Below are 24,354 nucleotides of genomic sequence, written 5' to 3'. Positions count from 1 at the left end.
GCTACTCTGAGAACAGAATGGTAAACAGGTTCTTTGGATTTGATTCAACACAGCTCTTATACATATTGCAATTAAGGTGTTTCAGCAACTGAGTATGAAGTCCACAAGAAATTTACATTCCTCTTATATTACAGTAACGCAAACTCTTTTCCTTATTATTCGTTGAACTGGAAATCTGAATACAGCATCCTTCCATAGTTGTGTCCAAATAGGGTGAAGACAAGGCATCTCCTCTACTTCTTAGGTGTCTCAAGAATTCATGGAAAAGAAATCCAAGCCTTCACCAAAGACAAAACTGTTTTGTGTGTTCACTTGTAGATGTAAAGTATAAATAAATATATTCAAAAAGAATCTTGAGCTACATTTTTAGAAAAATGCCTTCTTTAACCAGAAGATGACAATGACTTTTCAATGTACAGAAAAAGAAAATTTCACCCCAAAAAAGAAGATGTAAACATGCCATATCATTTTGAGATTAAACAGCCTATAATACTCGTATTAGCAGTTCTCTCCAGCTACTGAGAATTTTTCTTCTGTTACCTTGTAGTGCCACCACTAAACAAACTGTCAGCTGTAATCACATGGATATTACTTTATCTAAGCCCCACTGTATATGTAATAAAGTTTGGTTTTCTTTTTTAAAATACAGCTAGTTTTATTTTACAGTAAATGAGATGCAGCAACTACCAGTTTCAATACAATTCACATATCAAGTCACTCCATTGCTTATAATTCCCAACTCCTTCATCAATCAACTCTGTACAATCACAAGGAACGCTACCAATTTAAGAGAATCCAAGAGGAAAATCAACATGGCTAAATCAAAACTCTTATGTATAATATATTAATTATAAAGATGATGCTCTACTTGCAAAGGGGCTATGTTCTGCTCTACTTACAAAGGGGCTATTTACTGTTCATAAATCCATTTGGTTTGTGAATTCAAGGCTGCCCCTTAAAAAGTATCCGGAAGCTTCAGGTGGTACAAAATGCAGCAGTATATATATGCTCTTAGAACAGTGTATATTACACCTCAGCTTAGCAAGTTGTATTGGTTACCAGTTTGTTTCTGAGTTCCAATTCAAACCAGCAATCTACATTTGGTAGGCCCCAGGAGATATGTCTTCTCTGTCATGGCACCCGCTTTATGGAATATTCCCTTCCCCCAAAATTAGATTAGCTCCACCCCTTTTCATATCCTGGAAGGGTCTCAAGATCTGATTATATATCATTAGGCCTGGGGCTCTCAGGCAACTGGAGACATGTTTAGATGGCTTTACTGCTGAGCTGGCTATTTTTATCCATACTTCACCTAGATTTGTATCTCTGCTTTTATATTATTTACTTTTTAATGTGATTTTTTTATATTTGTATTGTTTTAATATGTGGTTTTGTCCTGGAGTCACTCTGGGGGAGATGAGCAGGTATTTATGATTAATAAATGAATCTATCACTTCCCATTATTAGCACAGGCATGTTGTCATTCTGGTTAGTCCTGGGAGTGGACTCACTGTTGGCTCACCATCCACATATTTTGTGGGACCAAGGTAATATTCCCTTCAGTTTATTTAAATAAAAGCCTCATGGCCTGCATGGGCTCAGACCCCATTAATCACTGTGTCACATGAAGAAGACTCTCCAATTTTGCTCAAATACTCAAACTTTGCTTCTTGTAGTCTAGTGCTTTTATTAGAAGATTGACAAATAGGATTGGATAGTGGTAAATCGTTCTTTATGTTAGATGAACAATACATAGAACTTTATATTCCCATGTAATGGTTGAATACATATTGCAGAATTAAACAAGCATTTATTTTAGTCACCAAAGAGTTATGCTTTGGCTATACTTGTTTTGCAATGTCCTTGGTGGAACATCTGTGTAAGGTAGAATGATCTTTCTCAACATCAATCCAAAAATCTGGAAAACAGGTACTCCTTAACTTTGAGATGGTCTCATTGTAACCTTATATTTAAAGATACTCCTTAATCTTGATGGTCTCATTATTGGCAAGATTCAGCAAAGCTTTCTAAGCACAAAATAAGATAGATTTGGCAAACCTCAATGAGATTAAACCATCCCAAACATGTGAGAAACAATGATTCAGAATCTATATAGACTACTCTGAAACCTCCATGGAGCAGAGCCTCAAATATAGAACTAATCAGGAGGTGCTGGATATTTGTTAGCTTTGAAGTTGTCTATCTCCATTCTCTCTTTGGAGTTCTCTATGATTGGCAGAAACTTCACTAAGTCTTTTTTCTTTGTGTTATTGTATATTTGGATATATTTGATTAGTACCTTATACAATATTCTATAGTATTCCTCTTTGATTATTTTCTTATATTATTATCTTCTTACACTATTGTAAAGCCTTGAATATTCATTCTGACATCACCATTATTTCCAAATCCAAAAGACCCTGTGACACCCATCCCCATCATCCATCTTGTTACTGCACAATCAGCTTCACTTCTGATTGTCACTGTTTAAAAAATAGGTACAGGTAGTCCTCGACTTACAACAGTTCATCTAGTGACTGTTCAAAGTTACCGCACAATTAGCTTTAATGTATAGGTAGTCCTCGACTTACAACCGTTTGCTTAATGACTGTTTGAGGTTACAACAGTATTGAAAAAATTGCAGTATCCCCATGGTCACATGATCAAAATTCAGATGCTTGGCAACTGGCATTTTTTTAATGACGGTTGCAGTGTTCCGGGATACTGTATCACCTTTTGTAACCTTCTGACAAAGTCAGTGAGGAAGTCAGATTCACTTAACAACCATGTTATCAATTTAACAACTGAAGTGATTCATTTAACAACTGCGGCAATAATGGTCATAAAATGGGTCCAAATATTATTATTTGGATATGTTTATTTACCCAGTGGACCCTGCTCTCTAATAATGTTCACATGTTTTTTCAATGTCTTTATGACAACAATTTCTATATTAACCTCAGATCTTTTCATCTTTGAAGAAATTCTGACATTTCTAGCTAAAATATAGTCTATTTTGTCCTGGGAGCTTCCCAGTGTCAGGAATGCATAAGCAATTATTGTATTTTCCTATTTTTATTCTTGACTTTATAGCTTTAGACTTGGCTTTTCAAAAAGGATGTACTCTTTCAGTGAGAGTCCAAGGCCCAACAAGCCTTTGATTGACTTTACCTCAAGCCTTCAGTTTCCAGACAATCCTTCATTATTCTAATTCTTTCACTTGGTATTTCCAACTTCACCTTGGAACCCTAGTTTTGACCCATTCTGGAAAGTCTAGGCAGTATTCTTCCCTGTGCATTTCATTCCTGTTAGCATTTGCCAGCCAACTGATACTATTATACACAGTGCAGCTTAAAGGTTTTGAACTCTGCATAAATATGACCCAAAACATTTTACACAGCCCTAAAACCAGATAAAGAGAACCTAATTAAACAAGTGAATCAGAAACATTATACTTCACCAATTTATTGAGGAAAATAATCCAAAGCTACATATTTGTGCATGGCAAAAGTATGTGAACCTTTCTTTTCAGTAACTGTGTTTCCTCCTTGGGCAGCAATAATTGTAGCATTTCTTGTTAACTGTTGATTACTCCTGCACATTGTCTTGGGGGAATTTCAGCCATTCCTCCTTATAGCAGCTTCAGCTCAGGGATGTGGGTGGCCTTTTTCATGTTAACTGGCTGCTTCAGCTCCTTCCATAACATTTCTATAAGATTAAGCTCTGGGCTTTGACTTGGCTATTCGAAAACATTAACTTTCTTCTCTTTTAATCATTCCATGGTTGCATGACATATATTTTGGATCACTGTCTTGCTATATGATCCACTTTTGAGGATCAGTTCACAGACTTATTCTCTCTCATTTCCCAATAGAATTTGCTGGTACAGTTCAGAATTCATAGTTGCAGCATAGACCATACTTCTACCCTTATCCAGAGGTAGCAAAGCAGGCCCAAACCATGATACTGGCATGGCCATATTCTATAAATGGGTTAAGGTTTTTATATTGGAAAGTAGTGTTTTGCCAAACAACACTTTTTCTTCAAGCCAAATTTTGTCTCATTTGTCTCCCCCAATTTTTTTTTTATTGGCCTTCTGTTTATCCATATGTCTTTCACAAATTGAAGATGGGAAACAATATTCTTTTTGAGATTAGTGGCTTTCCCTTTGCAACCCTACCATGCATACCACTGTTGTTCAATGTGTTCTTGATTACGATTTCATAGACATTGACATCTGCCAATCCAAAAAGGTTTCCTAAATGTTATCCTGGGGTTCTCTGAAACAGAATGGGACAATTTGCCACAGTCAATTTACTGCGACCAGCTCGCTGTGGCTAACTCGCCATGGGACAACTTGCCACGACCAACTTGTTGCGGGACAACTCGCTGCAGAACAATTTAACAATTCAATTTAATTATTTAAAATAAACAAATATTTTAATTTTTGTCATTCACATTTCATTCTGTCCCTCCTTTTGTATCCTTTCCTTAATGATTCTATTCCACCATTTATTTGATATTACTGTAACTCTTGTTCCGCAGCGAGTTGTCCTGTGACGAGTTGGCTGCAGCGAGTTGGCAATGGCGAATTGTCTTAGACCCCTGTGAGACTTCCTGGAATATTACACATCTTGTTCTTGGTATGATCTTGGTTAGTCAACCACTCCTGGGGTTATATTGGTGTTGAACTGTTATTTATTGTACAATATCTGCTTGGCAGTGAACTGGTGGAGTCCAAACTCTATGGAAATAGTTTTGTAGCCTTTTTCAGCATAGTGGACATCAACTGATTTTCAGAGATGTTCAAAAATTTCCTTTCTTTGAGCCATGTCAAACTTCCACATGTCTGTTTTGTGGAGATCAGACTTTGATGGTGAATACCAGAGTTATGTTGTTTAATAAGATAGGACATCCCACATTCACACCCAATCATCAATTGAATGAAACATCTGAATCTACTTTCCTTTTCAGATGAACTAGTAATCCTACAGGTTCACATACTTTTGCAACAAATATATAGTAAACCAATGAACATATACATATGTGTGTGTGTGTGTGTGTGTGTGTGTGTGTGTGTGTGTGTGTGTGTGTTCTGGTTCTGTCTTACAAATCTCCTGAAGCAATAACAACAAGAATGCTGGGACCTCGTCAAACAAGCTTCTTGTGTCTTATGAATTCCTCCTGCTTCCATCTTATGCCATACATTTTGGAGGAGGATTGAGAGATCCCTGCCAATAATTCTGTCCTATTTGTATTGGTATGTATTGTATATATTGTGAGAATGACTTCTTCCTGAGCAAATCCATGCTAAGATTCTAGAAAGTTTATATACAAACTAGGAGGGAGGACCTTCAGAGGGCAACTTGTAATCATCATACTCTGAGGGAGAATTGCACCACAATTATCTTATGTCTTTTTTCATTGATGGAGAAGATTCTGCGACTTTGTCATGACAACTGCCCAGACAGACATTGTACCCTTCTGAGGTGAGATTCACACCACCTTTCTGGTCTTCCAAAAGGGCCTGAAGACCTGGATCTACCAACTGGTTTGGAGCCCTAATGGAGGTGGCATAATTCTGTAAGTAACTAACCCCCCACCTCTCCCCCATGTGCATCTTGCCCCCTTTCCCTCATTTTTGTTAACTTTAAACTAATTTAATGTTACTACTTCTTGTTTTGATATTTTAATTTTTTTAATGATTGTAAGCTGCCTAGAATTGTCACTAGATGAAATAGCAGCATATAAATTGAATACTGAAATATTGCCCCAGAATGGCAAACTGCAGCCTCCAGTCACCCGACAAAAGCCTTAGACTTTACAACTGAACTAGCATGTCTGTGCTCTAAATACTGGGTAACAGCTGATATTTTTTCTAACATGGTCTACTTCGGGGGTCCCCAAGCCCCAGTCTATGGACCGGTCCGCGGCATGTTAGAAACCAGTCCACGCAAACAAGCAAAGCCCATCTGCGGGATGCAGGCAGCACATGAAACCACACCCCTTCCAGTCCACAGAACTGACTAGAGCAGCGGTTTTCAACCTTTGGGTCGCGACCCCATTTGGGGTTGAACGACCATTTTACGGGGGTCGCCAAACAACGCGATCTGCCATTTTTTTCCCTCAGGGGGCGCCGCTGCGCATGCGCACCATGCATGGGGGCGGCCCCACGCATGCGCGCCACATCCTTATGACTGGGGTCGCCGTATAAAAAGGTTGAGAACCACTGGACTAGAGCCAAGCAAATGTGTCCTCTCGGGCAAAAGACTAAGTCGTGACTGGGTTCCTGGTCCAGGGAGAGAGGCATGCAACTTGGCTGACTTAGTCTCTACAGGCAGAGGATGAAGCTAACTCATTGGTGGATTCTCCACTCGTCATGCTGGAGAAAAATCTCTCTCCACGGAACTGGTCCCTGGTGCCCAAAATGTTGGGGACCCCTTCATTCTTTGCCATGGCTTTTCTTTTACTAAGGAAAATGGCCATTTATTCATGTTCTCAAAAATTACAAGTTGCCCAAACTCCTGATTCATGACATAGGCTACTATTTATGGTATGCTTCTAGCAGACCCAACTACTGGAGGTTAAAATCCAGCTATCTTTAGATAATTACACACAGAAGTTCATGTTAAAGCAATAATTTTGTTGTTGCAGCCAAAGAGAAACTTTTAGCAACAAAGACTGAGGAAGACAAAAACTACACACCGTCCATTTATGCTGCTCTGAACAGGGGAATTTTGCTATTGTCCAGAGGGAGGAAAAACATTCTGTATCAGAAGGGAGTGGTTTCTGATCTTTCAGACCCCCAGAGAGGGAGGAGGTGTAATAAAGAGGACAATGATGTAAGTTACATGATTATATGAACAATTCATTACTACCTAGCAAAATGACTGAGAAGCACAAAGCAAGGTGACCACCAGACAGTGGGAAAGGAGGAAAAAAACAGCACTGGATTTAAACTGTAATAAAGAGGGGACTATATCCTCGCATAAACACAGAGTAATCACTTGCCTAAAGTAATTTTATTTCAGTATGCATTGAAAATTATCTAGCTGTACCAACTTCACCATTTAGGCAGATTCTGCATTTAGATAACTGCAAATAAGAGCATAATTCGTTAGCAAATTGAGGTTATAGGCAAATAAATTGTGGAATAACTTCTATTGGTAAATTATTGGTAAACCAGATAGAATACTCTAGAAAAAATATCTAGTTAGTATTTTTTAAATTATCTGTTCAGAATAATATAAAGTCACAGGTGCTAGTTCTTGAGCTGGTATTGGCCTTAGGCAAAAGGAGTTCTTCCCAAAACCTAGGAAGTAATAATGTATCAGTATAGTATGCAGATCCAAGTAATGTGGCCTTTTGCAATTGACACATGAAATATTTGTCAATGCACAGATTTTCTAAGTGATCTCCAAGATTTTTTAGTATGACACCCAGTGGGTCAATAACCACTGAACAACATCTGATTTATGCTAGAATCTTTCAATTTTGATTTTCAGATCTGAATACATTGTAACCTTCCCTAATTCTCTGTCTTCTATTCTGCTGTCCCCTGCTATTGCCAATTATCTATACTTTCTTCTTTTAAACCACAGTTATAGCTACTGTGTTATAAGCCAAGACTTTAACAGTTTGTATTCAGAAATCCCACAATATTTTAACCTGCTTATTTTCAACTACTATTTCAAATCTATTTTCTCATCAATTTTTCATTAGTTGGTATAGGATAATTTTTACATGTTTCAATGAATTATTTTGGTAACTGTTATTATGGTTTGTTGTAAAGTTACCACATGTTTAAAAGGTTTGGCATTTTTATCCATATACTGAGTCCTTCACAAGGACCTAGGATAGGCAGATGTTGTTCTTTGATGGTGTTAAAAATATCATTGCAGGAAGAAAGTTGCCTTTTGCAATTGACTGATGGTGATTCTGTCAATGTTGATGGTGTTCAAGTGGGATTCCAGTTGTTTGGGGATTGGAATCAAGGCATTTATCACTATTAGCACTACCTTTGCTTTCTTTTGTCATAGTTGTTCTACTTTTATTTGCAGGTTTTATATTTTGTGATTTTCTCCAGATTTTCTCTTCTATTCTGCTGTCTCCAGGTAATGCTATGACTACTATCCAGCTTTTTGGTATTTTTTTTATTGACAACAGTTACGTGTGATGTATTTTGTGGCAGTTGCTTGTCTGTTTGAATTCTAAAGTCCCAGGATACTTTAGCTTCTTCATTTTCTATTACTGTCTACTTTGTGGTCCCACCAGATCTTGCTTACAGACAAACAGCATTTCTTGCAGATATTCCAAGACAACATTGTTGATACTTTGTCAGATCATTGTTTGTAGTCAGTCTGTGTGATCTTGCAGCAGATAACTAAGTGATCTACTGTTTTTTTTCAGCTTCTTGGCAGAGGCAATATTTGCTTCCTGTTGCTGTCTTTTCAATTCTGGCTTTGTATGCATCTGTTCTTAAGGCTTGGTCTTGTGCAGCCAGAACCAATCCCTCTGTCTTTCTTCAATTTTCCTGCTCTTAGCTATTGCGAAGTATTGCTATTATCTGTTTTGCTTGCTATTTTTTTAACGCATTGGCCTTGTAAAACTTTGCCTTGCCATGTCTCTTTTCTATTCTTCATTTGGTCTTTCTTATAGGCCAGTTTGGTCTCTCCAGTACTCAGTAAGGTTTCCTGGTATACTAGCTTCAGTACATCTCTGATCAAATGCCTCTTTATCGTCTTCAATTTCCTTCTCTGAGCTTGGACTTTAAGATCTTATTCACTTTCTTGATGCATTCACTTCAAAGTTCTTCTTGATTTTAGTGTACTTGATGTTGAGCTTGAAGGATGCTCAGGTATTTATAGTAATCATATTCATCCAGACTCTTGTTTCCCTAGAGCATCTTGATTCCTTCAGTTTTCACTGTTTTTCCCATTGGTGATAAAGGTGACACATTTGTCCAGTCCAAATTCCACTGCAATATCTTGACTGTATATACAGACAGTGTTAAGCAGTGATTATATTTCAGATAGCATTTTTCCATACAGCTTCATATAAAAGAAGTGGAATAGCTTGGAAAATGTTTTTGCTTTGACCTGACATGTTCAGAGCAATGACGAACAGCAATGTTGATAGTGAGTCTCCTTGAAAGTTTCTTCTCTTGATATTAATCTCTCCCAGTCTATCACCACTGATCATCAACTGTTTCTTCTATTGTGCTACTGATCTTTACACAAAGCTTCTGATGTTCCTGCTTACTCATGTTATTTCAAGGCACTTGATTATCCAATCATGTGGCAGGGAATTAAATACCTTCTTGTAATCACTCCAAGCTACATTCAAGATGCAAGGATTTACTTAGGTCAAAAGCAAATAAGATTCCAACTTACCATTCAATTTAACTGACTTAAAAACTAAAACTTTTTTCCTTGCTTTCATCATACTGTAAAGCAGTCAACTTAAACAAATATAATTTTACATTAAAGCCCATATAGGGGGAACCAATTTTCCTTTTGCTGTACTTCTTTCCAATTTACTCAGTAAAATATCAAAATTTTACACTATACCTGAATATAAAACATATACATATGGCTTTCACTTCATAAAATTACTTATGTATTCTACACAGCATTAAAAATTTGATTCCTGTACTGTTTAACTAGGCAAAATGGTGCACCACAGGGCAGAAACATTTTTTGAACCAAGGTACCTACAGAATGGGTCCCATGGAAATGAAATTTGGCAACTTTTATAAAACACTTCATAACACAAACATTTTCATAAAGCAGTTTATATTTTAAATGGTCTATAACATATGGAATGAATCCAAAATCTGGGACCCGTGACTCCCATGAAATTGAAATTTGGCAAATTTTATAAAATATTTTATGACAAAAATTATAAAACAACAGTTTGACATAATACAAAATGTCATAAAACATTTTCTCTGGTGATGTTTGATTGTGCTATAAAGTTCAATATGGCCTGGTTTCAAGCCAAATACATCTCTGAATATTTCCCTGAATTTTTAAGAACTTTCCAAGTACACTAGAAGCTCTACCATTGTTGAAGACATTGAGGAATCTGGTATGGAAATATCTCTGAAACAATGACCCGGCATGGGTTGTCTAGTTTTTCCTTGAAACTGAAAAAAGAAAAATCACAAGGTAGAAATATACTAATATCCAATACAGAAATAACATGTCTACTGAATGAAGGAATGTCTTGATTGCTTACATTCAGATATCCAATTGGAACTATATCTATAGAGACATGTGGTTAGTTAATTAAATGCCAAATGTATCGTTATGAATTCTCTAAGACAAACAAATTCAAAGCTCAATATTTAGTACATACATGAGTAAAGTTCAATGATAAGTAAAATCCTTCCAAATCAATCCCCTTAAATTCTTTGGTTAATTTTTTCATTATGCTTAGAATTTCATTAGTATGTTTCTACCATGAAAACTGATATAGCAAATAAATTACTTTTGTGATTAAACCCATTTTGTATTGGTAGAAGAAAATCATATTACTTTTCAAAGACATACTTCTGTTTTAATAGGTGTAAATAAGAAAACTGATATCTTATTTTGAGTTTTCAAAAAGAAAAAATTACTGTATTTTCTTGGCAAACATTTCCTATGTGATTTTTTTTTCCTTTTAGAAATTTAAATTTTCATTATTTAAAATATATAAATACTTGAATAAAAATACTGAGAAATTCTAAAACAATGAATTTACTCAATTGTTTATTAGTATATACAATTATCATCTGATGATTCAAATATTTCATGTTCTGATTATCAATAAATGTTATGCTAAAAATTATGTTCTTGAATGCCGCTATATTTATATAGAAAGGCCCTGAGGAAATTATTTTGTTATAGAGATGCTATGGGATTCATGCTTTGTTTAAACATCTGTAAGCATCCTATAAACTGTTCCATTTTAAAAGGTACTTAGTAACATATATTAACGACTTTGAAAAACTATTTAATATTTTCAGATGTTCATATTCTTCTGAACTACATATAGAAAATAAAGTTATATTTTTGTATCAGCATTTTTCTATTAAAAATTAAATCAATATATCATTTACCTGAGTGGAGTTAGATAGTTGTTTTTTCCACGGCTCCTCTGCGCTGCTGGTCAGGTTTGTGCGGTTATGAGGTAGAGAGAGTGCGTTTCGCTGCAGGTAAGGCACGTTTCCATTACTTCCACTTCCTGTTATGTGATTATTGCCTATCAAAATAGTGTCTGTACTACTCAGCGTTCTGGCTGTGCTGCAGGGAACTGAGCCTGCTGGAAAGGGTCCATTTGCCATAGGCTGCCCAAGACAGGTTGGACGGATTCCGTGCTGTGTGATGTTAGGCACTCTGGTTAGAGCAACCTGTGGCTGCTGACCAGAGACAGAGTTTGTAGGCAGTGATGAGTCAGCTGTTGGCCCATTAGCAATTCCAGTAGATCGTACCTGTGCAACTCCCATCTGCCTCATCTAACAAAAAGGGAATAAAATGTTTAAGAAGATAGGCAAATTATTTCAAGTTATAATTTCTTCAAGCATTTTTGGTGGAGCAGGTATTAAAGCCCAAACTATGCTCTTCTAAAGTTTATGAATATAAAGGTATGTCCTATAAAAGACAGTGCAAAATTATACAATCATTCTGTCTGAGCAAGATTAAATTGAGCAGTAACAATGAAAAAAAATTGTTATCTCTTTGGCATATTTTATAGGCAAAAGTTGCATTTTTGTACATTCTTCATTCATTGTGTACTTGTAATGCACAACAATGTACTTGTCAAGTAATGATGCTATGTTGGCAAAAATAAAATAAATGCTGCAGCAGCACAGTAAAACATAGTAACAATCCAGCAGAATTCAGGAATAAGTGATACAGCCAGGAGCAGTGTATGGCTCAATTTAAAGTGTTCACCCCAGGTTTTCTGAAAGAATACAGTGTTAAAGCCAGACATATTTTTTTTGATAAAATTATTATGCAAAAGTATGCATGTTCATTTAAAAAAACCCTATGCTTCAGGTAGATATCTTGTCATCTTATAAAGACAGGAATAGTAAAATAACACTTTTGAGGTTTTACTTCACCAAATTCTTTAGCATCTCTATTTAAGTTCAAAATTAATGACAAAAAATAAATGCCATATTATGAATGTGTACTACTTCCATGTCAGTAATTGAAGAATAAATAATGGCACTATATTATTTCATTGCCTCTGTGAAAAAATAAGTCTATATTAATTCACTATATGAATTCCTTTTAATATATTTAATCTATTTATTCATCCATCCTTTTTTCCACACTTACAACACTGACCAAGAATGACTAAGACAGTCATAAATATTTAAAATCCTAGAATTTAAATGTCCAACCAATTTCATTTCATAAGACAATCTGCAAAGTAAATGTGTTTGCTGGCACCTGCTGGTGTTGCTGCATCAAGACAAACTGACTCTCCAGCTGTTCCAGCATAAGCTTCTGTGCTGGATTTAAACTATTTCTATTTGCACGCAGCTGTTCCAAGTGCTGAAAAAGAAATAAAAATATATCTCTTATCACAATATGACTAATATATCTCCTTATTTACTTTCCTTTTAAAACCATCTTTTTAAAGTTTTAACTTTTTCAGTTATGCAATAACAAAGTAAAAACTACTCAAATCAGGACAGTTCCAAATGGAATTCCTTATGACGAGACAGTTTATATAATAACAAAGTTGTTAATTTTGATGACAGATGCTGACATTAAGTCTTTGCAAAATTCATGATGTTTCACAGAGAATTCCACACTGTACACTATATATAACAATAAACATTGATGGCTTTACATCTATCTCTACAGTTCTTTTTTTCTGTCAATCCCCTTACTTTGAGAGAAAAAAATCCTGGTTTAAAAAAGGCATTTAGCCAGTTAAAAGACCAGAGCTGTCCATTTTTTTGATTCAGTATACCAAGAATAACTTTTGAGTATTTCAGTTATTTTGTAGGGTATCAAAATTATACCCCACAAAAAAGTATTCTCAGAGCAAAAGCACTATATGAAATGACTATTTTGTGACATGTTTGTCATAACAATACAATGTGTTTTCATACAAATATAGTGCTTTCAAGTAATATGCACAATGTGTAGAAAAACTAATAGTAATAATTTTATGATTTAATTTAAATGTCTCAGAAGAGGAAAACAAATACATAAATACAAAAACATTTATTAATACAAGCACATCCACACATACATACACTAAAAAGGCAAATACATCAGAAAAAAAATAGTTAAGTCACGAGGAAAGATGTGAACATGCTGATTTTATAGTATATGGTATTAAGTAAAAAAACAAACACACAAAACTCTTCACCTGTAATTTCTGTGGTGTCAAGCACCAAGAATGTATTTGTTGCTGTACCGGAGGAGGATGTGACACTGTATGGCCACTGCTCCAAGTCTCTAAAGTGTTCTAAAAACAATTAATAACAATAACAACAATAATAAGAGTACTGGTAGTAGAGTATCTAAAATTCAAATTGTCTCAATGGTGCTCACTACAAATCGATTCTTAAAGAAACAGTAAAATACTGCTAAATACAATAACATATTAGTTAATAGAATAATGTGAGATAATGCAAAAACAACAAGAACAACCAATTATGATGAATAATTAAATAAAACCAAATGATATATATTTCAAAGTTCACCAAAATTCATTTTAGTTTCTGCGATACCATCCATGTGATGATTCAGCATTCTAAATACAAGCAAAGATGATAGAAAAAAATGGCACGGCCCTTTTCATACCTTCTGCTATGTACTATTATAGCTATTGTAATGGTGAACTACTCTTACACCAATGTCACAGTTGTGAATATTATAACTATTATAAAGACCTATCTTGGTAATTGGCCTAATTCTTCTGAAGGGCTGATTCTTGAAACTAAGTGGGGCTCTTATATGAGTATATATACCTTGGTTGGACTAGATGGTCTTTTCCTCTTGGCTGGACTGGATAGGTCATCTACATGGCTAGAAGGAATCATGTGTAGTGGCAACTGCTGTGAAATAGGTGTCTGACTGAGGCCTAGTACAGGTTCAGTATTTTGATGAGGTTTACAAGCCTAGGAATCAGAGGGAGAGAAAATATGGTTCTATTCGTTTTAAATTGTTCCTTGAATAATATCTTTTACCAGCTGTACATTTTAAAAAGGGCTGTGAATTTACTCTGAACTTATTTACTAAAAATCAATTTCATAGTATCAAAGAAGTAGTGTGTACCTTTCATGAGTTTGTTTTCAAAACAGATAGACAAAAAACTGCTGCAAATTCTATGTGGGATGATATCTTCGTGATAATTATGAAATCCACAAAGGTTCTAAAATGGTACCCCCATATTTCTTCTATGACAGGGAGGTTTCTTAATCTCCCTCTGCTATTAAGTCTTATTACCAGTGAAAACTAACTCTGTGCTACAGCAAAATAATTTTGACTACTACGAATGATTGATTGAAAAGAACCCTTAAAAAGCTGGGCACCTGCAGAACATAACCCAACTTCTCACCTGCTGTGTTGTGTTCATGGCACCCTGCCTGGAGGTAAGCTCTGCGGGGATTGGTAGGCTCCATGCCTCCTCAATACTAGGAAGTAATTTAGTTTTATTCTGTAGACTACCTTGTGGAAGGTTACACAACTGAGCCTAGGAAAAATTATGTAAAAAGTGAATTTAACACAAGCCTAATTTAGTAAGATCAAGTCCATGAAATTTTCCTAAATTCTGTACTCTATTATGTCTTAGAAAGGATCAATTTTAAATCTGGGACTTCAGAGAAATGCTAAGGATAAAGAGGGTAACCAGATATAAACCTTTGTGAGAATTGGAACAAAACTGAGCTCTGATTTCAGTGGTCTCATTCATCCTTTGGTTCTGAAGTTGCTACCAAGAGCAAAAGATAGTGTGTGTATACTCTTACTAAATGCTATGATAACTTAAAATGTAGACAACACAAAATATGCATAAATTATATCAAGATACAAAAAAGAATACTTAAGAATAGAGAACCACTTAAAATGAAAAATCAAATGAAACTGCAAGCTATGGCATGTCCTGAATGCATATGGAAACAGACTGTGAAGCTCATGAAACAATCACATATAATATGTCTGTATCCTTATTTTCCTCCTCCTTTCTAACTCAATGTTATTGCTAAATAGATCCCTATTTTAAGACCATGTTTTTACCTGTAAATACTTTATTCGTGCTGCAAGTGCAGAGGTATTACTACAGTTTTTGCTTCTGGTTGCATTTAAGTAGCATTTAATGGCATCCTGAGACTGATTGCAGGATTCATAGAGGGTGCCAAGATCCATCCAGGCTGCAGCATGGCCATGGTCCAATTGTACAGCACAGATATAGGCCTGTAATGCATCCATAGGCTGATTCTGTTGTTGGTACAGCACACTAAAAAGACAAATACTCAATTCTAAATAAAATAATATCCAAAGTTTCATCATTTGTCTCAACTTGTACTTAAAGAAGTGATAAACATAATTCTCTAGAACAGGGGTGTCAAACTCAATTTCACTGAGGGCCACATCAGCATTGCGGTTGCCCTGGGGTGTGTGTGGCCAGAGTGGGTGCAGCCTAATGGGTGGGTGTGGATGGACTGGGTATAGCCTACTGGGTGGACGTGGCCAGTTCTACATCATTCGCGTTAAGGGTGCCTATGGGGGGCCTGGGTAGGAGTGGGACAGATCTGAGGGTTTCTGTCAGAAGGGGATGGGACCGGGGCAAGTGCCAAGGCATCGTTCACTGGGGCAAGTGCCAAGATGGCCACCACAAAATTGTACATTGGCTCCTGGCTGGCTTGGGCCAGGGCCAAGGCAGCGGGGGCCGTTCCCTCACTGTTTCCAGGATGGCTTCACGGGCCACATGAAACCACTTCGCGGGCCGCATTCAGCCCCCGGGCCTTGTGTTTGACATGTCTGCTCTAGAACAATAAAGCTATCAAACCTCAATTTACTATAATGGAACGTTTGGAAGTACTTCAAGCATCTTTTTAAACAAGAAGTTATATTGTACAGTACTCAGTAAATTTTGCCTACAAGTTAGCCTTAACATTAACTTTGAGAATATATATATCTTAGATGTGAAGTATATCTAGCATAAGACATTCTAATAACTTTATATTTCATAAAAACTATTCTAAGATACTTATATGATAAAACATCTATTAAAAACCATCTTGCTGAATTATATTAAATTTTGTTACATTAAATAATAATAATAATAATTTGGAAGGAACCTTGGAGGTCTTCGAGTCCAATCCCCTGCTCAGGCAGAAAACCCTTTATCAGTGAGACCGAGTGCCCAAAAACCGCCCCCGCCCCATTCCTGCCCGCTCTGTTCCCCCGCCCACCTGCAGGGCCACCCACCACCTCCACAGCCCACCGCAGATCACCCAGGCGGGCCAGCAGTGCCATGTCAGCCACACCCTCCGCCCGCACCCCACAGCATCAACTGCGCGTGACATGGCATGAGGGCAGAGTCTTGTCCCTGCTGCCATGTCCTTGGCTGTGCTGCTCCGCGCGGACCACGCTCAGAGGTGACTCTCCTCTGAGGGGGCTGATAGTGAGAAGGGGGCTGCAGGGGGAGGCGGGGCTGGGGCAATAGCATGCATGCCCACAGGGAGGGCTCTGAGTGCTGCCTCTGTTACACATGCCATAGGTTCGCCATCACTACCCTATACCATTTCAGACAAATGGTTGTCCGGTCTCTTCTTAAAAACTTCCAGTATTGGAGCATTCATAACTTCCACTGATTAATTGTTCTAACTGTCAGGAAATTTCTCCTTAGTTCTAGGTTGCTTCTTTCTTTGATTAGTTTCCATCTATTGCTTCTTGTCCTCCCTTCAGGTGCTTCTCTCATAATCTCTTACCCTATAGAACACCATGTGTCTGCACTTGCTTCTGATTTATCAATAGATTGCCTATAAGAAATAAAGGCATCCTGAACTTTCCCAATACTTGAATAGCACCTGAAAGAAAAGATGGATAAAAACAAATAGAGAGGCTGATTTTATAATTGTTTGCTTTTAATATTGCATGGATTAATTACAATTCATGTATTCTTACAATTTGCTATCTGGTTCAATTTATCTTATCAATTTCATCAGAATCAATTTTACCAGAAACTTGCAACCATCAAAAAATTTCTATGAAATACAAATGGCAATTGCATGCGTCATTCATAAGTTATCTACTTATAATAATTGCCAATATTACATAATAAATGGAGAATCAGTTTAGAACAAAATATGAACTGAAAACAACCAATATTTTATGTGGAAAATCTGTCTTTTATTTCTATTCCCCTAAACTAAATTGAAGAAATTAGTTCCAGACCTCATAACTAAGGCTACACAAAATTAATTTAAAATATAGAATTCAGTGATCTTATTTTAGAATACAATTAATCATTAAAATAGGAATAGAATATAAACCATCAGGAGTATTTTCATACATTTTGCAGACTATTAAGCAAATAAAATAATAAAATGACAGATTAATTTGCACTTAATACAGCAAGACTGATAGTCCTTGATTTGTAACTCCAATAGAGACTGGAAAATTCTTCATTGAGTTGTCATTACAGCTCATTAAGTGGAGAGGCATCACATCCAATTTTATTATTTTTTGCTGATGTCATTAATACATCATGTGACCCCCACCTACAACCTTCCTAATGGATTTCCCAATGAATCTGCTTGTTGGAAGCTGGCTGGGAAGGTCGCAACTGGCAGTCCCAGATACTACAATAGCCATAGATGCATGATGGTTGCCAAGCCCCTGAATCCCAGTCACATGACCATGGGGCCATTGCAATATGTTGTTTTGTTTTAGGATTGTGGTAACTTCAGACATTGTTAAAGGAAAGGTCGTACGTCGAGGACTATCTCTACATAGGCACAGGAAGACTGTCAGAAACTAGCAATGAAAAATTGAAGAAAACAGACTCTTTACTGAACTATTTTATAGTCATCAAATAAGAATCAGCTATCCCTTGCTTCTGAACATAACAAGCTATGATAGTAAAGGGTTTGTTTTGAAAATATCTGGAGGATTCCAGAATATTTGTTTTATCATTCACTATTCAAAGTGACAAATAAGCTGGAAGAAGAAATTCAAAATATAAATCAGTTCTTTCTTATTTTTGCCGCCTAATTAATATACAAGAACAAGAGGCTTAGCAAGTCTTGAGTATGAATTGCCACGACTGTATAATTGCCATTATTTGACTTAAAATTTGGAAGTTTCACAAATTTAAAGGATGACAGTAGATCAAATAGCAAAAGAACAGTACTTGAGACAAATTTTAAAAAAAGATCACATAAACTTATCTCTAAGTAGCCACATGTAGTTTTGCTAATGAGTTCATCTCTATAGTTATTCTGAACAATTAGAGGCTTATTACAAAAAATTATCAGTATTGAACATTTTTCTACAAAATAATTGTCTTCAAACCACAGATAGGCTTGGTTAACAACCATGTCTTCAGTAACTGTTCAAAGTTATGACAGTCTTGAATGAGGAGATTTACAACTGGTCCTCAAAGTTGCAGCTTTTGCAGCATCCCCGTGGTCACATGATCACAATTCATAGCAACTGGCTTGCAGTTACGACAGTTGCAGAGTCCTGCAGTCACATGACCACCATTTGCAACCTTCACTGCTGGCTTCCAACAAACAAAATCAATGGGGGACTTGATAGGAGGTCACAAATGGGGATAATGTGATTGTGGAACACTGTGACTGCATGGGATTCACCTAACAGCCACAAATAAAATTACCGCTGTAGGTCTACGCAGTCACATGATGCCACACTTTACTATTGCATTGCTTAGCAACAGATTCTCTGGACTCAATTACCATTAATTAACCAATTGTGGTGTCCCTGTGAGTTTTACTCCACTAGTCATAGCTTATTTTAGGGGATGGACTTATCTGTTTCTTTGAGCCATTGAGCCAGCACTGTCTGAAGACATTTCTGCATGGCCGGCAGGACATCATGTCGCAATGCAGAGCACATGACAAAACACAGAACATTTTGAAGTGGGACCTATTAATCTACTGCATTTACATGCTTCTGAATTGCTAGGTTGGCAAGAGCTGAGGCAAGCTCATGCCATCAGCGGTGGTAGGACTTGAACAGCCAGAGCATAGACCTTCTCTGGCATCTTTTAAGCCATTGAACCACCATGCTTCAAGGAGTAATTCTATAAAATATACTAATTGTATAAAATAACATTACTCTATTATATAAATCAGGCATTTGCTTCTTTTACCTATATATTTGCTGAACCATAAACTTTGTTATCATAATTCATTCTTACCTTCCAAGGAAATACCAGGATTGGCCAGAGTTTGGATCTGCCTCTAGAGACTTTTGGAGACACTGAATAGCATAGTTTTCCTTGGTGGCTTTATCTCCTAATTGATCCACTGTATGATGCATCCAGCCTAAGAAAAGAAACATATATATATATTATTTAGTGTTTATGTTTTATAATGAACCAGATTATTTTATTTATTATGTGTATAACCTTCCAATAAATATACTTAACATAGATATTTATTTTACCAATCCAACAGAAAACAAGCACTATAAAAGGTATCTAAATGGCAGACAAAAACACACTCTGCTTAAATCTGAGCATCTTTATCAGTGAACCACTGGAGGTTTTCTTACAATTCTCTCTTGTTTTCATTTGCTTTATCAGAACAAATGGAAACTATAACAATTATTCAATACAAACTCTCCTATAAGAGAGTTTATGTGTATGTAAGGGAGAAAGGCAACATATAATTAGGGAAATATAAATAATCATAAATATAACATTAAAACCAAGAACAAGTATATCATTGTAAGATTTAACTCGCCATTAAAAGGTAACTTATAGAAATAGATACACAATAGATACAGAGATCCTGAATTCATTACAATAATTTATATCAGAGAGAGGAAACATTTTTATTAATAGTAGACTTAATGTTAGACTACTTGTAAAGGAAATCCATTACTGTATTTAGGATTAAACTAACATGGGTTAGAGGCTCATGTTGTGCTTTAGGTCAGGGGTCCCAAGCCCTGGTCCGTGGATCAGTACTGGGCTGCAGCATGCCAGCAACTGATCCGCATGAACGAGCAAAGCCCCACCCGTGGGATGCAGGCAGCACAAAAAACCACGTACCTTCTAGTCTGCGGAAAAACCTCTCTCCATGGAACCGGTCTCTGGTGCCCAAAAGATTGGGGACCACTGCTTTAGGTTACTAATAAGCTTTATTTGGGTGCAGTTGCTACAGCTGAAGCAATTCCTATATAACACCTGTTCTTTTTTTTTTAAGAGCTTGGCTCTTCCTAGAAAACAGTTAAGACTCAGTTCCCAGTAGCAAACCAGGAAACTATAGTTCTTTCTATAGCAGCACTGATAGCTGATTTCATAGAATTCAAATACACTACTTCTGGATAAAAATTATTTTAGATACTAGTATATTTTATAAAGTTCTATACAATTGTTTTTCTATATTTTTATATAATCAATATCAACCTGTAATTGTACCATAGAAAAAAACCACTAAACCACAACTGTAACAAGGACTTGAAAGTAAACAAATAATTTTCCATTTACTTACTTTGGATATTAATATCATTCTGAAAGTTTCACTGAAAAAAGAACTATTTGAAGAAAAAAGATAACTGAAGGCTGTATCTTTGTATTTAGAAGACTGATGCAAAAATATCAAGTATTTTTCTAATGAAAAATTAAAATCTAAAATTGAATTTTTGGAGAACTGGATGCAATGCAATGTCCTGCAAAGTAAGGAATGTTAAAAAGACTCTTACATTTCTTCATGTATACTTACCTAACTGTTGTAACACAGTTGCTTTCACTTGTGCAGGAAGATTTTCAGACTGCAAAAGTTGTTCATATTCCTTCTTTGCCAAATGATATTTTCTCTAAAAAAGAGAATGAGATGTTATTTTAAACTGGAAGCTGGATTGACATTACATACATACATACATTACATACATACATACATACATACATACATACATACATACATACATACATACGAATGTTAATGGCAACTAACACATTGCAGCAGAATACTATGCTTATGTTGAAGAAATTATTTAAAGAACCAAATTCAAATATAATATTTGAATCTGGTGAATCCTGATCTATCAGCTTACTATTAATTAAATATAAACTATTCAAATTCTACTATATTACTAATGCTCTACTCAGGTGGTGATGACAATGTCCATCTAATAAATTTAGATTGCCCATATGCAAATCCAAAATAAATTACTGAGGAACTAATATAAATTGATGGAAGTGAATAAATGCAATCCATTAAATTAAACAAAAGCTAATTATACTCAAAATTTCCTCAATGTTTAACACTGTCATTTTTCGATTCTCAATTTCTATGCTTCTCATTAGGATTAAATCTCTTACAGGGTATGTAAAGGTCAATGGAAAAGATGTGGAACGAGTGAGGAGACCCTTAATCAAAGCAGGGTTTTAAAACAGAGCAAATACTGTCAAGCAACTAGAACATCTGCCTTTTCAATTCAAACATACTGGGTTGGATCCAGGGCTGCAGCTCCACAAATGGAAGAGCCTCTTCTGTTCCCAGAAGTGAGTTGGATCCAGTGGATGCTCCTCCTCAACTGGATGCTTCTGCAGGTGGAAGAGGGGGAAACAATTTTCACTGATTTCCCCTTCCCCCTGCAGCCCTCACTGCTATGTCAAACACATGCAAAAGTGGCCCCCAACCATCTAGAACAGATTTCTGAGGGCATACAGGCTGTAGTGGGAGGGGAAAATAAGCAAAAATAATTTCTTTCCCTCACCCCTCAACTGAGGAATCTGTTCAATTCTGCCCCATAAAATTCTGTAAAGATATCTTTTACTTAATATGTGACTAACACTAGGCCCAACTAAGTTGGTCAATTATTGCAGCCATTTGGATCTGTGAAATATCATCTTGTTTACTTAGATTTATTATGGCTACCCACTTCAAAAGATCTAAGTGGCTTATAGTATTGAAATATACAGTTAAATCAGTTTAAAAAATAACAAAACCTAACAGCCCAAACTTTAAAAAAAAATCCCAATCATAATAAAAAGAACACACAGGGGCTCCATAAACACATGAGTCTCAGGCCTGGGAACAGAGTAGTTCTTAAAGGCCTTCCAGAACCTCAGGAGAGTAGGTACCTTACATATCTCTGGGAGGGGGGGGGGGATGCAGTTCCAGGGGTAGAAATAGAAAATGCCTGCTTCTTATGTCCCTCAAGATGGCAACACTTAATTGGGGGATTGGACCACACCAACTCTGCCAAAATCTGCCCAAATATACCAAGTGGGCAGAAAATAGCTATGTATGAAAATATAATATAGCTAATCAGTAAGATGTGAACAAATGGATAAACATTTGAGAAAATAATTATTATGTTTAACTGTAATCTCAAGACTCAATTAATGTAGGATGTGTGTGTATTTTATTATTTCATATACCAAAGTATATAAAGGGTATGCTTTCTATCCCTATATGTACTTATCAAAAAACAGAAATGGAACTCAATATTATTGAGTTTTTTTAAACATAATATATTCGAACATTGCAATAAATCATTATCCAGGCTGTTTAATTAGAGTTCAAAAATATCCACTATATTAGTATCATTGATCAGATCAATAAAGACATAAGTGATTTGAATATTCTCTGAAAATGCACATTTTGTACATGTCATTTGAATACATTCTAATTTAAGGATTTCCTATCTTCCTATGTTGCATAGTTTACATTTGTACATTTTGACTGTTCAATAAATAAATTTCTTTGGAAATGCAAAGTAGTACCAACAATGTGCTACATTCAATAAGCCAGTAACAAATAACAATGATCACATAGCAAAATTAAGGACCATAAAGGACTAGAAATTCTTAAAATAGTCCAAAAAAGTTTTCATAAGTTCTTAAGAATAGGCTAATTTTAATATATTTGTTTCTGGATTACAAAAATGTAAAAAAATAAATAGTTTGATCTGTTACAAATAAAAATACAAATCAAATTATAACTATTTGTAGAAAGAAAAAATGTGTGTCGTTTTACTGGTTTGCCTCTTATAACTACTGTATGTAATTTTCTGAATTAATGTGGAAGAGCTTGATTACAAAATTTAGCTCCATTGATATATTCCAAATTGTTATATTTAATATTCAAAAGGTATTACATACTTACCTGGGTTTCATATAAATGGGCAACATGAAATCGAACTGTAAAAGTACGGAAATGAAAATATTAGGAATAGCAGAATCAAGGTAAGTATTGCATATATGTATAACTTTATGTGTTAGTGCTGTGTATTCAGGGAAGAAAAGGACATGTACAGAAGCAGAGAATATAGTTCTATCCTTCCAGAAAAAGATATATCAAAAGAATCATCTTTACCCACAACAAATTGGAGTTGTGCATGCATATAAAGAAAATATGCAGGTCTGGGGAATTATTTATTTACTTACATACTATGCCTTTGGGTCCCTGGACTAGTCTCTCAAGTTTTCTTGACAAGATTTTCAGATATATTTTTTTTTAATTAGGGCAAAAGAAATAGCCTGCAAATGGGTTCTGTTTCAATTCAACTTAAATATACTTGAATAGCTTTTGGGGCTTCAAAGAAAACATCCTTTTGTTCAATTCTCCAAAACACCAATTTTATACAATGATATTTACTGATTTCAGAAACAAACTATTTTTGAACTGTCTGATCATTCAATGAATTTTCAAGGCAATTTATAATAAACCATAAATAGCTAGATGCAGCAAGAAATTAAACATACATTTGGGAAGACATCAAGTGTTTTAGAATCCCGGGTTATCATTTCCCAGGTGACTCTTAATTCAAATAACAATTCCTTCATGATAGAAACTTATTTTGACACAAGTGTCATCTTTTGTCTATCCTCTTATTGTAAAAGAAGAGACTATATCTGAAGCATTGAATGAGATGCTTAGCAAGGTAAAGAGATTTAGGCTTTCCGGCATACATTTTTAATTGTGTTACAATTTAGCCTAACCATGTAAGGGCCAAATATTAATTTAATTCATATCACAGACAACTATAATAGTTGAAAAAAATGATTAGGTGAGTATGAAGAAACAAATCCTGGTATTAACCAGCATTACACTAGTTCTTTTCCCAAACAATAGTAAGGTTATTTAAATGCAAAAGGATTTTAAAAATGGCTGTAAATGCAATTATCAAAATATGAACC

General features: G+C 35.7%; 1 protein-coding gene across 7 annotated transcripts in view; it reads right to left on the bottom strand.

The window, feature by feature from the left end:
• KDM6A (lysine demethylase 6A) overlaps positions 1-24,354 on the bottom strand; it is a 211,797-nt gene that overhangs the window by 56,581 nt on the left and 130,862 nt on the right. For 2 of the 7 annotated variants that reach the window (XR_005559737.1, XM_039368138.1), the window contains exons 8-18: positions 23,321-23,355; positions 21,655-21,753; positions 20,930-21,023; positions 19,399-19,525; positions 16,946-17,044; positions 15,249-15,468; positions 14,572-14,706; positions 13,982-14,131; positions 13,378-13,476; positions 12,444-12,548; positions 11,105-11,500 (exon numbers count right to left, since the gene is read on the bottom strand). Coding sequence is in view for 3 of the 7 variants with exons in the window: in XM_039368138.1 (XP_039224072.1) it covers positions 11,105-11,500; positions 12,444-12,548; positions 13,378-13,476; positions 13,982-14,131; positions 14,572-14,706; positions 15,249-15,468; positions 16,946-17,044; positions 19,399-19,525; positions 20,930-21,023; positions 21,655-21,753; positions 23,321-23,355 (1,559 nt within the window). In the remaining 4 variants the exon portion in view is untranslated. The remainder of the gene's footprint in view (positions 1-11,104; positions 11,501-12,443; positions 12,549-13,377; positions 13,477-13,981; positions 14,132-14,571; positions 14,707-15,248; positions 15,469-16,945; positions 17,045-19,398; positions 19,526-20,929; positions 21,024-21,654; positions 21,754-23,320; positions 23,356-24,354) is intronic. The other 5 variants (XR_005559740.1, XM_039368151.1, XR_005559742.1 and 2 more) reach the window with 3 other exon arrangements.

Source organism: Crotalus tigris, unplaced genomic scaffold (genome assembly GCF_016545835.1).
Source record: "Crotalus tigris isolate CLP2741 ecotype Arizona unplaced genomic scaffold, ASM1654583v1 scf7180000017601.7605149639:7615979, whole genome shotgun sequence".
In the NCBI taxonomy this organism is placed as follows: Eukaryota; Metazoa; Chordata; class Lepidosauria; order Squamata; family Viperidae; genus Crotalus; species Crotalus tigris.
Note: the sequence above shows the minus strand (reverse complement) of the source record. Positions and strands in the feature narration are given on the sequence as shown.